The sequence below is a fragment of the Mytilus edulis genome, chromosome 9 (genome assembly GCF_963676685.1).
Source record: "Mytilus edulis chromosome 9, xbMytEdul2.2, whole genome shotgun sequence".
NCBI classification, from domain to species: Eukaryota; Metazoa; Mollusca; class Bivalvia; order Mytilida; family Mytilidae; genus Mytilus; species Mytilus edulis.
The window spans coordinates 53262072-53276861 of record NC_092352.1 but is presented as its reverse complement, the minus strand read 5'-3'; the positions used below and the strand labels follow the sequence as shown (position 1 = coordinate 53276861).

At 34.4% G+C, this 14790-nt stretch overlaps 1 protein-coding gene across 2 annotated transcripts in view; it reads left to right on the top strand.

Annotated features, from left to right (window-relative positions):
* Positions 1-14790, top strand: part of LOC139489761 (SEC14-like protein 1) — a 71394-nt gene that overhangs the window by 26442 nt on the left and 30162 nt on the right. For both annotated transcript variants that reach the window (XM_071276552.1, XM_071276554.1), the window contains exon 5: positions 9402-9612. In XM_071276552.1, the coding sequence (XP_071132653.1) occupies positions 9402-9612 (211 nt within the window). The remainder of the gene's footprint in view (positions 1-9401; positions 9613-14790) is intronic.

Below are 14790 nucleotides of genomic sequence, written 5' to 3'. Positions count from 1 at the left end.
TCTGTCTGTCTTGTCATCCTTTCAGTCTTTGATTTGCCCTATTTTGTTTACAAAGCATCAGCAGGTGCATTTGTGTCCTCCGACATATTCTTCTTTTATTTTGTGGATCTTGGTCCGAGACCACAATTGTCTTCCCTTGATTTTCATTGTCCACAAATATAGTCCCTAGTGTTGACAGTGGGTTACTTGCCAATATTTTTTTAACCCCTTCCAAATTTATTTCTCCATGTTTTATGCCTCAAATGGCAAGTAGGGGGATGAAATTACACTGTAAAAAAATTTGGGTCCAGAATTTTAAAGGAAAGTAGTGATTTGGTCCAGTTGAAAAAGGTTAAAAACTAGCTCTTAGGAAGCTGTCAAAAGATTCCAAGATGCCCTTAACATAAAATTGTCCATATTTTGAGTCAGAGCCGATGAAGTTTTCTATAATTTTGATATAATTTGTCCCAAAAGTAGTACAACACACTGTAAAAATTTCATTGAGAAAGCGCAGTTGGGATTTCTTTAAAATTTTCATTTATGTTCTAAAAGAAATGCGCTACGATATAATTGTGGTCTCGGACCTCTTTGCTTATTATACACACTCTTATACTGCAGGTTTTATTTCTACTGTTGAAATGTATTAATTCTAGATTGTGCCTCCATTGTTAATGGTTTTGATATATAGAGTCTGTCTGCATCAGTAAATCAGCCATACTTCATGATTTAAAAAGAAATTGCCAATTTTTCTTGAGGCTTCTATATGTATAAATATGATATGATTAGCAGTCATTTCTACGGCTCTTCTCTTATACATGTATATAAGACTCAAAGCTTGGAAGACCGAGATCTGATGATGTGAAGAAAAAAAATTCTGGATAGTATATTTGTTTGATGTATATATTTTGTATGCTCAACAACTGATAGATATAAAATAGGTAAAGGGGATAGTTCAGTCCACAGAAAGAAACAAACAGTTAAAGTTGATTTATTTTGTCAAGAATAAAAGTGCATATAAACATCTTTAAGACCCTCTTTCTCTGTTTGACCATTTTTTTTCTCGGTTATGAAATTGTTTTGAAGAGGAAATTGATTAAAGCTTTGGGAAACCTGTTAAAGAAATCGAACGGAGATTGATTTTCCTGGGAAGTTTTGCACATTAGCTGTCGTCAATAGATTTTGATAACCAGGACACAGATGATTGTTTACATATCTGGATAACTAAGATTCTTATTTTTGTATTACTCTAATGTCTGCTTTAGTGTCCAATATCAATTTGTGTATTGATCTTACAAGTTTAACATAATCAAGGTTCTTATATTCATAAAACAGAATGAAGATTAAATGAATTTGCATGATTTTAAAGAGTAAATTTCAAACAAGATTGATTTTGAGTAGATCTTAATTAGTTTTTGAATTTGAATAGGGTTAACGTTGGTGTACTAAAAATACATTGTTATTGTTTTTAATAGGTCAATTTAAGTAAGGAATCGACATGCAATGTTGAAACATAGATAAAAGGATTCTGTAATGGATATAAAATGCATTAGTTGGTCTATTTTTGATTCATGTGGAGTTAGATTGTTGTAGGATATGATGTTTATTGATTCAAGAATTGATCGAAAGACAAAAATATAAAAATTATCCAACCATAATTTGATCAGCAAAGTTTGAAATTACTTTGTATAATAGAGAAGTGGGTCATCTAGAATCAAGAACTATTTCCCTACTTTATTGTGAATAAATTCAAATCATAAACAATTTTATATGGCCACAATGCCACATGAAAATAGTTTTGAACATAGTTTCCCCTTTTTCAATAGAATTGTATTCTTTAAATAATTAAATGTAGATAATTTCATATTTTAAAATAGTGAAAATCAACGAAATTTATCTACCATATCCATAGTAGAAAGAGATAAGAATGATAATTGAAATTTAGTGTATATGGTTTTATCATTTGGTATATATATATATAGATTCTCTGCATTGAGCATGATACAATATTTCTCCACTTGAGACCTTTAAATTTTGAAATTAAAAACATGAGGCTCACAGATAGATATTTAAAATTGAACTATCAAGAGAGGAGAATATCGTATTGCAAGAAATTTGGTGGAAGAATTTGTTTCGTAAATGATCAAGTGCATAGATTGCTATACAGTTTGCGACATTAATAAGTTACATTTTGTTGTAGTTCCTGTCCAAATTGCATAATTATATGTATGTAAGGGATTCATTGACAGGGAACTTTGTGGAAGGATTATTTTACAAAAAAACACGATTAACCCAGAGACACAGAGACACAAATTCTATTGTCAAAATAATTAAAGGCAAAGAGAACTGATTTTTGTATTACAAAATTATTTGAACAGCTGAATTTCCAGAGCTGTGTATTTTCTTCTTCCCTTTTCTTATTCCTTAATGTAATAACTTTTCTATAAATGAATGATTTTTGTAATGATAATATTTCCTGATAAAATGTTGCGAATTCAATCCAAGATATTATTTACCAAAGATGTACGTGTCAAGTGATGAGACAAGGTCATGAAGAAATATATCTTTGTATTATAATTGGGATACAGTATACATGTTACTAAACTCAGGAAATTACATTTAGATGTCGTCTGAAGAAGGTGACAGCATACACATTATATTAAATGCTATTTATTAAAAACCCATTACGGTGGCTTAAAAAACCGGAAGATTAGTGTTCTGCTTCATTATATAATTTTGCATATATGACCGTAACTAGCTAACTTTCCGCACATTAATGCTACCATTGTCATTCATGATCACATCGTGGTTTGATTTGTTATCGATTATAAAATCTCTGAGTGCCTTGTGATTGACGTAGCCATTGTGGTCTTTATTACAATGATTAATATTGTCAACCTACGACCTTCAAATTAATTGTTTACAATAAAAAACTGTGACCTTGGCAGCACAAATTAACTAAAGGCTAATTTAGTATCGATATCAGATCAATATCTGTAACCCTATACAATCATAAAGTCCACCTTTTTGGGTACAAAAAAGTCATGTTTTAAATGAAAGTTTAAAAAAAGCAGGAGTTTTATATTAAAATTTAAATTCAATTTACTTGCAAGAGCAATGTGACCATTGCCGTGGAGAAGGAAATAATTACACTTTCTGACTTTCTGAGCACATTAGCACATCTTATACATCTTCAGATTCCAAATGTTTGGCTTTGAGCATTCCTGATGAAGTTAAATCCTAAAAAAGCGCTTCGGACGCAAGAAATTATTAAATGTGTTGTTTTTCAATTTCTTAACCTAAGTTGGTATATAGTGGCTCCACATAATATCTCCACCAAACAAATTAAGATAATGATAAATGGCTGACCCGTGTTAAGAGAGCCATATCTCTTGCACGTTAAAGACACCCTTGTAGATTTTGAAAAAGAGTAGGCTAATGCCGCTACAAGGCAGCACTGAGACGCACCTGCAAAGTGGAAAGGAATTAATATAAGTTGCAAAACTTGTTTCCCAATCCACTATAAATAAATATGTTTAAACTAAAGATAATGATAGGAGAATGATGTCTTTTTGATATCATTTGTCAAAGGTTTGGGTTTTGACTGAAGGAGGATTTATGAAAAAAAGAAAAATAGGGGTCAAGGGGCAAAATATTTTAAGGCATTTAATTGGATAAAACCAGAGGATTCTGAAATTCTGACAAAAATTTAAAAAAACAAGCGAACATCCTTAAAATTTGTTTAGATTAAACTCATTCTGATAATTAATATGATTTAATCAACGATAATAATGTGAAAAGAATCGAGACTGGAAACAAGGAATGTGCCAAAGAGACAAAAACACGCCCAAAGAGCAGAAAACAGCACAAGAGCTAAAACTGCTCCTTACAACTCAGACAAATGGACGCCTAATTCAAAAACATACAAATGAACCAAAAAAAAAAAACACACAAAGACTAACAAAATCTGGATGTTCTTGAATTGGACACACAAAAATATCATAAACTTCCTTAAAAATTCTTTCATGTACATGCTTCTGACAAATGGAACCTTTATATACATATGAGCTAGCAGTTTTAAATACTGACGTAAAGCCAACATAAATTACCGAATTCACGTTGAAAACAAAAGCTTTTAATGCATGGTCCTACTTTTATAATTGTTCAAAAAAATTATGTAATTCTTTCTTTAATATTGTTGAAGCATGTTTAAACTGTATACAGAATTATAGATTTTACATAAGTTTCTATGTATATTTCAATAAGTAGTGAACTTGTAACAATCTATTACAGATCTAGGGAATGTAGGTGCAGAAATGAACGTGACAATTTCCCTGTTAACAAAATGTGTACTGTTGAAACAGTTGTGAATGTGTAAAATCTGAAGTAAAGTTTAATTAAATTATTTTGTTGTTTGAAATTCTTGATAATGTTATGTATTGATTTTTGAAATGCATCAATTAAAGGACTTTTCAATATCATATATTAAAACTTATTTAAAGTTTAAAATAGTAAAATGGTTTTTGACATAAATACCTCATAAATATAAAGTTTCCTTGATGTAACTATATGTAAACTAATCTGTTGGCTATTTAAAAGTACAGTTATAAATATTTTTATAGAATAATTGATATTCAAAACAAATTAAAAGGATTTTGAGATCATTACATTAAAATAATTGTAGGTTTTCAAAACTTTTCATAAATATTTTTAATAAAACTTCTCATAGTTTTATGGTTGTTTATATAACATTAATAAGCAACAAAAAACATAAATTTGTCCTTCAGAAGTTTAACATCAGCCTACATGATTTCAAACAAATTTTCTTTCATTTTTGAAACATTACAATTAAGTCATTAGAAACTGTCATAGAATAAATTTGAAGTTTGTCAAAGTTGTATGTGTTTCAGTTATAATTTCATTATAATCTGTTTGGTCCAATTTGGTTTTTGCTTTTAAAATAAATAGCAAAATATTGATTCTATCATAAAAATAAACCAAACAAATACTATCAAATCAGTTAGCAGGAAAAACGTCCATGTTTAGGCAATTAAAAAAAAAGAGTACATAAAACAGTGATTTTTATTGCAATACATTAGCAGTGATTTAAAGTATCACTATCAATTCCATGACAGAAAAATAGAAGCCATTTAGATTTTATTCCAAATCCATAACTAATAAAACATCTTCTGAAAGTTTAACTGTTCCTCTGTTATAAAAACAAATTGCCCTTTTTAGGATAAGAGAGAACAGAATTTAGTCGACTTGTCCTAAAAAGAATTTAGTCGACTTGGTAACAGCAGCGATACATGGAAATGTCCCAACTGTGCCCCACCTAATAATTCATCGATTATTTACTCAACACCTGAACTAGATGAAAACAACACAAATGAACAAATAATAAATCAATCTGAACATCCATCATTAATTCACAGCGAGTCAGATATATCTTTTCCATCAACATCCAGCATTACGAACGAAACTAGATCAAGCGTTAACACAGAACACGACTCAACTTTTGATATACTACCAGAGTCTAATGGGATCACTACATCTTCACCCATCAAACCCAAATCAAAAACTTTTTACAGAGCAAACAACACAAAGGGCTTACGAATCTTGAATATTAATTTTCAAAGTTTGAGGAAGAAAGGAAAACTACTAGAGCTTATCATAATAGATACAGATCCCGATATCATACTGGGAACAGAAACTTGGCTCAACGACACCATATCATCAAGCGAAATACTATCAAATGACCTTGATTATAATATCCAACGCAGAGATAGACCCACCGATCGACATGGGGGTGTTCTCATAGCAGCCAAAAAACATCTACAATTACATAATGTATATAAAAGTAAAAATATTGAAATGATCAGTGGAGTAATAACAACTAACTCAAAGAAAATCACATTGGCATCATACTATAGACCGCCAAATAGAACAGACAATGAGTACCTAGAATATACACAAGATGAATTTAACCGCCTTAAAAATAGCACTAAAAAGAATATCCTTATTATTGGTGGAGACTTTAACATACCAGACATCAATTGGGAACAGTTAGCCATAAATGGTACGCAATATCCATCCAAAGTGAACCAAACCTTCTTGGACATAGTAGCAGACATTAATCTTGAGCAAATAGTGGACTTCCCTACAAGAAAAGAAAACACACTAGATTTAATCTTGACTAGCCATCCAAGTTTTAAGCAGAGATGTAAACCGATTCCAGCTATTGGTAACAGCGACCATGACATTGTCCTTCTTGATACCTCAATTAAAGCACAAAAACCTAAACCGGTTAAACGTAAAATACAACTATGGAAAAGAACCAACATAGATGAAATACAAAATGAGGTGAGGTTATTTGCTGAAAATTTAAACCAGAAGACCTTCAGTAATATTGAAAACATGTGGAAATATTTCAAAGAAAACATCATGAAAATTATTGATCAGAAAGTACCAACAAAGATGACAACTACAAAATTTACCCATCCTTGGATCAATACCAACATCAAGCGTCTAATACATGTAAGAAGGAAAAACAAAGCTTACAAGAAATCAAGGAAAACAAAGAAAAAGAGAGACAGAGATAGATATAAATACCTCCAACAACAAACACAAATGGAAATAAGAAAAGCACACAAAGAGTATATGAATGACATCATTAGTCTCAGTTACACTGAGAAACCGAAAAGATTTTGGTCATTCTTGAAGAGCAAAGGACAGGACTCTATTGGAGTTGCACCACTCAAAAACAAGGAAGGCTTCCTTAAAAGCGACAGCCAGAGTAAAGCCAATATCTTAAATGAACAGTTTTGCTCGGTTTTCACAAAAGAAGATGGCAGCACTATTCCTGATAAAGGTCCTAGTAACATCAATACAATGAATGACATCACAGTAAACTGAAAATGGGGTATTCAAACTGTTAAAAAACCTTAACACCAACAAAGCAGCAGGACCAGATGAAATACCAACCAAAATACTACAAATAACTGCTGCAGAATTAACACCAATTCTGACAAGAATCTTTCAGTTTTCACTTGACACAGGAGAAGTTCCACAGGACTGGAGAGATGCCAACATAGTGCCACTATACAAGAAAGGGGATACTCACCTAGCGGCCAATTATCGCCCAGTCTCCCTTACCTCCATCACTTGTAAGCTGTTAGAGCATATAGTTCACAGCAGCATAATGAAACATTTTGATCGACAAAATATACTCTGTGACAACCAACATGGTTTCAGGAAACGCAGATCATGTGAAAGTCAGCTTATCATCACCATCGATCGTATAGCCAAATACCTTTCAAATGGAACCCAGATTGACATCATACTTCTGGATTTTGAAAAGGCATTTGACAAGGTTCCTCATTCAAGACTGCTGTACAAACTCCAATTTTATGGAGTAAGGGGCCGGACAAACTCCTGGATCAGTTCATTCCTATCAAACAGGAAACAACAGGTAGTATTGGAAGGGGCTAGATCTCAACAAGACGATGTTCTGTCAGGAGTGCCACAGGGCACAGTACTAGGTCCTTTATTGTTCCTAACATACATCAATGACATGCCCGGATATACTCAATCAGACGTCCGCCTCTTTGCTGATGACAGTCTATTGTACAGGGAAATTAGTAACGCCAAAGATACAGAACAACTTCAGAAAGACCTTGAAGCGTTAGAAAATTGGGAAAAAACATGGATTCAATCCAACAAAATGCAATATTATCCGCATACCACCAAAGAACAAAGAACCTATACAATACCCATACACTCTGCATGGACACATACTCGAACCAGTAGATAGTGCCAAGTACTTGGGAGTGTCAATATCAAACAATCTCTCATGGAACAAACATATCCAGAGTGTAACAGCAAAGGGTAACCGAACACTTGGGTTTGTTAAACGAAACCTAAAAGAATGTACAAGGAAAGTAAAGGCTGCTGGCTATACAACACTCGTGCGACCTGTCATAGAGTATGCTTCTACTATATGGGACCCAACCAACCAAGCAAGCATCAACACTCTAGAACTCATACAGAGGAGAGCTGCTAGATTCGTCTATAATGACTACACATCACGCACACCAGGGTGCGTCACTACCATGTTAGAAGATCTAAAATGGGACACATTACAGACGAGACGCCGTGACAACAGGCTATGCATGCTCTATCGTATCCAGAATGAGCTGATAGACATCAACAAGAGTACTTACCTCAAAGGTGGCGACAGTAGAACTCGTGGAGGACACAAGTTTTACCAACAAAGGGTCACCAGTGATGTCTACAGGAACTCCTTCTTTCCAAGAACAATCATGGAATGGAATACATTACCTGCCAGGGTTGCTGAAGCGGGATCAGTTGAAGATTTCCGCTCAGGGCTACAGACAACACATTAATACCAGACTGGACGATTGTACATAATTTTAACCGTAACAACCTGATTTTATTGTAAATACTGTATATAGCCTTAGGGGACTAGATATGTAATGTCACCATGCGTAGTCCCGCAGAGTTTAAACGTTTCATTCAAGGAACCCAACTCTTATATGGAAGAAGAAGAAGAAGAAGAAGAGAAGATATAAAATGGTTACTGATATTTACTACATCTATGCAAATTTTAATCCACCATTTTCTACATTTGAAAATGCCTGTACCAAGTCAGGAATATGACAGTTCTTGTCCATTCGTTTTTGATGCGTTTTGTTATTTGATTTTGCCATGTGATTATGGACTTTCCCAATTGATCTTCCTCTAAGTTCAGTATTTTTGTGATTTTACTTTTTAGATACACATGTATAAAGATATAAGGTTGTCCCATTGATTGTTTCATATCTTGGTTGCTGAGGTTATTTAGATATGAGAGGGGCCTCAGTGACAGAATGGTTTAAGTAGTCAAACTACTGTATCACAAACCTGTCCACAATGAGGTTGTGGGTTTAACTTTTAGTTTGTCATGTTCCAACTCAACTCCAATCATAATTGACTATGAAGGTGGTAGATTCTCTCCAGACACTTCAGTTTCCTCCACCAATAAAAACTGACTGCCATGGAATAGCACAATAGTACGGAAAGTGGCATTAAACACCAATCAATCATTCAATCAATTTAGATATGAGAAGACTAAACCTAATAGAAAAAGAAGTTACTTTAACACTGACTTCATTCATAGTTTAAACTGGCTACTGAAATGAATTTGAACGTTATAAACATTGTTTAATTTTATTGTTATCATAATTTTTATCTTTTATCTGTTTTATATGTGATAAAAGAAAAAGAACATTTTATAATTGGAACAGATAATTTCAAAGGGTGTATTTGTTGAAGAAATGTTCCCTTATTATGAATTATCTTCTAGATTTGTATTTTAACTGCCTGAAGCAATATTTCTTAAATGTCATCAAACCTATTTCTTTTAGGGTAAAGAAGTAATAGAGTACTACATTCAAGAATTAATAACAGAGGGTACATCTTTTATAAAACCGTGGACCCCTAAAATTGAGGACACACCCTCACAGGACAGTGGTCTAAGGAGTCGGTCTAACAGTCAACATAGCAATAGCAGCCAATCTAGTCTAGTCTTAGGAGCCACTGCTGCCACCATGCATGAGAAGTCTCCTGTTTCTGAAGGTAAGAAAATAGAGTCTAGTCTTAGGAGCCACTGCTGCCACCATGCATGAGAAGTCTCCTGTTTCTGAAGGTAAAAAAATAGAGTCTAGTCTTAGGAGCCACTGCTGCCACCATACATGAGAAGTCTCCTGTTTCTGAAGGTAAGAAAATAGTGTATAGTCTTAGGAGCCACTGCTGCCATCATGCATGAGAAGTCTCCTGTTTCTGAAGGTAAGAAAATAGAGTCTAGTCTTATGAGCCACTGCTGCCACCATACATGAGAAGTCTCCTGTTTCTGAAGGTAAGAAAATAGTGTATAGTCTAAGGAGCCACTGCTGCCACCATGCATGAGAAGTCTCCTGTTTCTGAAGGTAAGAAAATAGGGTATAGTCTTAGGAGCCACTGCTGCCACCATGCATGAGAAGTCTCCTGTTTCTGAAGGTAAGAAAATAGCGTATAGTCTTAGGAGCCACTGCTGCCACCATGCATGAGAAGTCTACTGTTTCTGAAGGTAAGAAAATAGAGTCTAGTCTTAGGAGCCACTGTTGCCACCATGCATGAGAAGTCTCCTGTTTCTGAAGGTAAAAAAATAGAGTCTAGTCTTAGGAGCCACTGCTGCCACCATGCATGAGAAGTCTCCTGTTTCTGAAGGTAAGAAAATAGAGTCTAGTCTTAGGAGCCACTGTTGCCACCATGCATGAGAAGTCTCCTGTTTCTGAAGGTAAGAAAATAGAGTCTAGTCTTAGGAGCCACTGCTGCCACCATGCATGAGAAGTCTCCTGTTTCTGAAGGTAAGAAAATAGCGTATAGTCTTAGGAGCCACTGCTGCCACCATGCATGAGAAGTCTCCTGTTTCTGAAGGTAAGAAAATAGCGTATAGTCTTAGGAGCCACTGCTGCCACCATGCATGAGAAGTCTCCTGTTTCTGAAGGTAAGAAAATAGTGTATAGTCTTAGGAGCCACTGCTGCCACCATGCATGAGAAGTCTCCTGTTTCTGAAGGTAAGAAAATAGAGTCTAGTCTTAGGAGCCACTGTTGCCACCATGCATGAGAAGTCTCCTGTTTCTGAAGGTAAGAAAATAGAGTCTAGTCTTAGGAGCCACTGCTGCCACCATGCATGAGAAGTCTCCTGTTTCTGAAGGTAAGAAAATAGTGTATAGTCTTAGGAGCCACTGCTGCCACCATGCATGAGAAGTCTCCTGTTTCTGAAGGTAAGAAAATAGCGTATAGTCTTAGGAGCCACTGCTGCCACCATACATGAGAAGTCTCCTGTTTCTGAAGGTTAGAAAATAGCGTATAGTCTTAGGAGCCACTGTTGCCACCATACATGAGAAGTCTCCTATTTCTGAAGGTAAGAAAATAGCGTATAGTCTTAGGAGCCACAGCTGCCACCATGCATGAGAAGTCTCCTGTTTCTGAAGGTAAGAAAATAGAGTCTAGTCATAGGAGCCACTGCTGCCACCATGCATGAGAAGTCTCCTGTTTCTGAAGGTAAGAAAATAGCGTATAGTCTTAGGAGCCACTGCTGCCACCATGCATGAGAAGTCTCCTGTTTCTGAAGGTAAGAAATAGGGTATAGTCTTAGGAGCCACTGCTGCCACCATGCATGAGAAGTCTCCTGTTTCTGAAGGTAAGAAAATAGCGTATAGTCTTAGGAGCCACTGTTGCCACCATACATGAGAAGTCTCCTGTTTCTGAAGGTAAGAAAATAGCGTATAGTCTTAGAAGCCACTGCTGCCACCATGCATGAGAAGTCTCCTGTTTCTGAAGGTTAGAAAATAGCGTATAGTCTTAGGAGCCACTGCTGCCACCATGCATGAAAAGTCTCCTGTTTCTGAAGGTAAGAAAATAGCGTCTAGTCTTAGGAGCCACTGCTGCCACCATGCAATAGAAGTCTCCTGTTTCTGAAGGTAAGAAAATAGCATATAGTCTTAGGAGCCACTGCTGCCACCATGCATGAGAAGTCTCCTGTTTCTGAAGGTAAGAAAATAGCGTATAGTCTTAGGAGCCACTGCTGCCACCATGCATGAGAAGTCTCCTGTTTCTGAAGGTAAGAAAATAGCGTATAGTCTTAGGAGCCACTGCTGCCACCATGCTTGAGAAGTCTCCTGTTTCTAAAGGTAAGAAAATAGCTTATAGTCTTAGGAGCCACTGCTGCCACCAGGCATTAGAAGTCTCCTGTTTCTGAAGGTAGGAAAATAGCATATAGTCTTAGGAGCCACTGCTGCCACCATGCATGAGAAGTCTCCTGTTTCTGAAGGTAAGAAAATAGAATATTGTGGATAATAACTAGGGATGTCAAAAGATCTGAAATTTAATACTCGGATACTCGGTCATAATACTCGAGTACTCGCAAGTACTCGGATGAATCTTAAAAACGTCTATTGAAAAGTTTAAGTTAGATTTTAGGTGGGATGCAGTGCTTTTGTTATTACCTTTCATAAACACATTGACAAAATACAAACGTACTACAAAAATAGCTTGCTCTTCTGTTTTTTGTGTCAATGAAACAATAAATAAACGACTGTCGTTTTTACAAATAACCTATCATAATAGCAATTATTGTTTGTTTACGTGTTTATGAACCAAATTTCAATAAAATCAAAATATTTTATAAGCAAAAATCAAAAATATTTGCATTTTAAGTCCGACAAAGTAGACAATATATTTAGCATCTGTTCCTGAGGAGTTGGTATTTTTTATAACACGACTTGTCTATTTAAAATTTGTCAACAACAATTATGATATTGGACTTCAAATTACTTGTGCTTTTTCGTGTTGCTCAGTATTACTTTTTCTGTGGGTTTTTTTTTTTGCACTATCGTTTGTCTGATTTTCTTCTTTTTTTTCTTTAGCCATGACGTTGTTAGTTAATTTTCAACTTTTGTGGTTGAATGTCGCTCTCATACTTTCGCATAACTCTAAATTGTAAATTAAACAATTATAGTTAAGCTTTAAAAAAAGAGTAATTAAATTAATTTAAATATACATCTCATACCAATCAGAAGTCTTGATTAACAAACAAAGGTAAGTTTTTACGGCTTGTGATGAGTTAATTATTAATCCATAAAAGTGTTGATCCGTGTACAGACACCATTAAAAATGTCTCAATCAGTTGTGTAGGGTTCCCCGCAGGTTACTTTGATTTTGTGTTCGTTTAAAAATATGATCTGGTCAACAATTTCAGACGAAAGACTGTTAACCTCTCTATTTTTTTGTTACAAGGAGTGCACATGAAAATATTCCCTCGAAAGGAAAGGACGTTGCTGGTACAAAAAAAATGTACTACTATAACAGATAGTATCCTCATGATAAACATAGTTTATTTTATTGAGTATTACGAAGGAGAAATTTCAACAGATTTAAAATTGAGTGGAAATGTGAAGAGAACTATCTCAAGATGTATAAAAAGCAAACGAGTATCCGAGTACTAAACCTGTACCCGAGTACTCGGTCTTCCGAGCGAGTATCCGAGTACTCGAGTACTCGTTGCCATCCCTAATAATAACTATTGTCACAAATTTGGATAAAGGCATTCTTGTTTCCTAAAATGTTCACCAACAAATTAGTTGGCGGATTGGAAATGTAGTGCTGTATTCATATGATCTCCGATTATCTGTCAAATATATTTGCAAAACTAATATCTTTCATAATAAAACTTTGATTTATAGAAGTACACTTGATACATCAGATATATATTTAAGCAATATTTAATTAACTCGAATCAGATTTATGCCAGACAGTAACATTGAATCTATTGACTCTTTTGTAACTTGATCATCTAGAGAAGCCTCTTTTTGAAATCTGAACAATGTCGGTAATTAATTTTGTCAATAGAGAATTTGATTATTTGAAATCTGAGGAGTAAAGAACTTGTTATAACATTTTCGGAAATATCTCAGTGTTAATTAAAAGTAAATGTCGATAATTTGTAGTGATAATTTGGCATTCAGTTTCATTAGCGACATCTGTCATGGATTTGTTCACAATTTAGGTGTTGAAAAATCTTTAACGTGTTAATGATATCACACAAAGTATACTTAAATACATTTTGTTATGAAAGATGAATAAATTGCATGTCATTTGTCAAGCTTTTTTAAAAAGCTATCAGGATTAGTTGCTAGCTTTGATAAAAGGAGTCAATCAAATATATATGCCTTTTTGTTAAGATGAATTCCAGAATTTACAAATTCTGAAATCTTAATCCTTTGTGAAAGTTACGTACTGATATAGAAATAAGGGGATTTGGTATGATTGCCAATGAGGCCAAAAAAAAAAATAGGTGTGTTTCCTGTTGCATGCCCCAAAAAATTAGGGTCGGTAGGTAGGTATTTTTTTTTTTTTTTTTTTTTTTTTTTTTTTTTTACTGTCCTGCTTCGGTTGTTTTTTGTGTATTTTTATAATCAGTTTGTTATTCTTTCAGGTTATTTTCATCAGTTCATTGTATAAAGTATACAAGATATGAATAGTTCATGTTCAAAAGTTGCAGAAGACTTGGCCAGGACTTCCAGCTTATAAAATTTTCAAACTTTTCAGAACTGATATGCCATATAGTCTTACACAGAAAGCCCATCAAAGTCATGAAAGTCTGTCTCAGCAAAGACCTGTTTTATAATCAGTTTCTTTCAGAAAATTTAGTTCACAGAACTGATGCCAGCTTTTCTACAAATACCAAATATTAATAACATGATAGAGGGATGGGTGAAAATCTTTGAAATTTTGATTATATACTAGCTGTTTAAAAGAAAATCAATTACAAATTGAGTTTTGGGGCTATGGTTGAGCAAATATCAGATATTAAAATTAAATTTAATCCTAAATTGAACGTTTGGCTTCCCTCTTGTATTAGAAAAGACTGTCAGAAGTAAATGCCAAAACATTGTAAACTTGTTATACTGTCAATTTTATTCCTATAACACACTTTGACTGATGGCCATAGCAGAAGCCATGCCGTTGTTTGACTTCAATCTGTATCACACAAATGCTTACTGTATTAAAATTTTATTTGAAATCAAACGTTTAAAAGATGCCATTCAAAGGCTATACTAAACAAAAACCGTTTCCGGAAAAAAACGAAAAAAATCCGGATTTTTTTTTTTTTTTTTTTTCAGGGAAAAAAAAGTTAGGGTCGGCGCCAAAAAATTAGGGTCGGTCGGGCGACCGGAAACACACCTATTTTTTTTTTTGGCCTGAGACAAA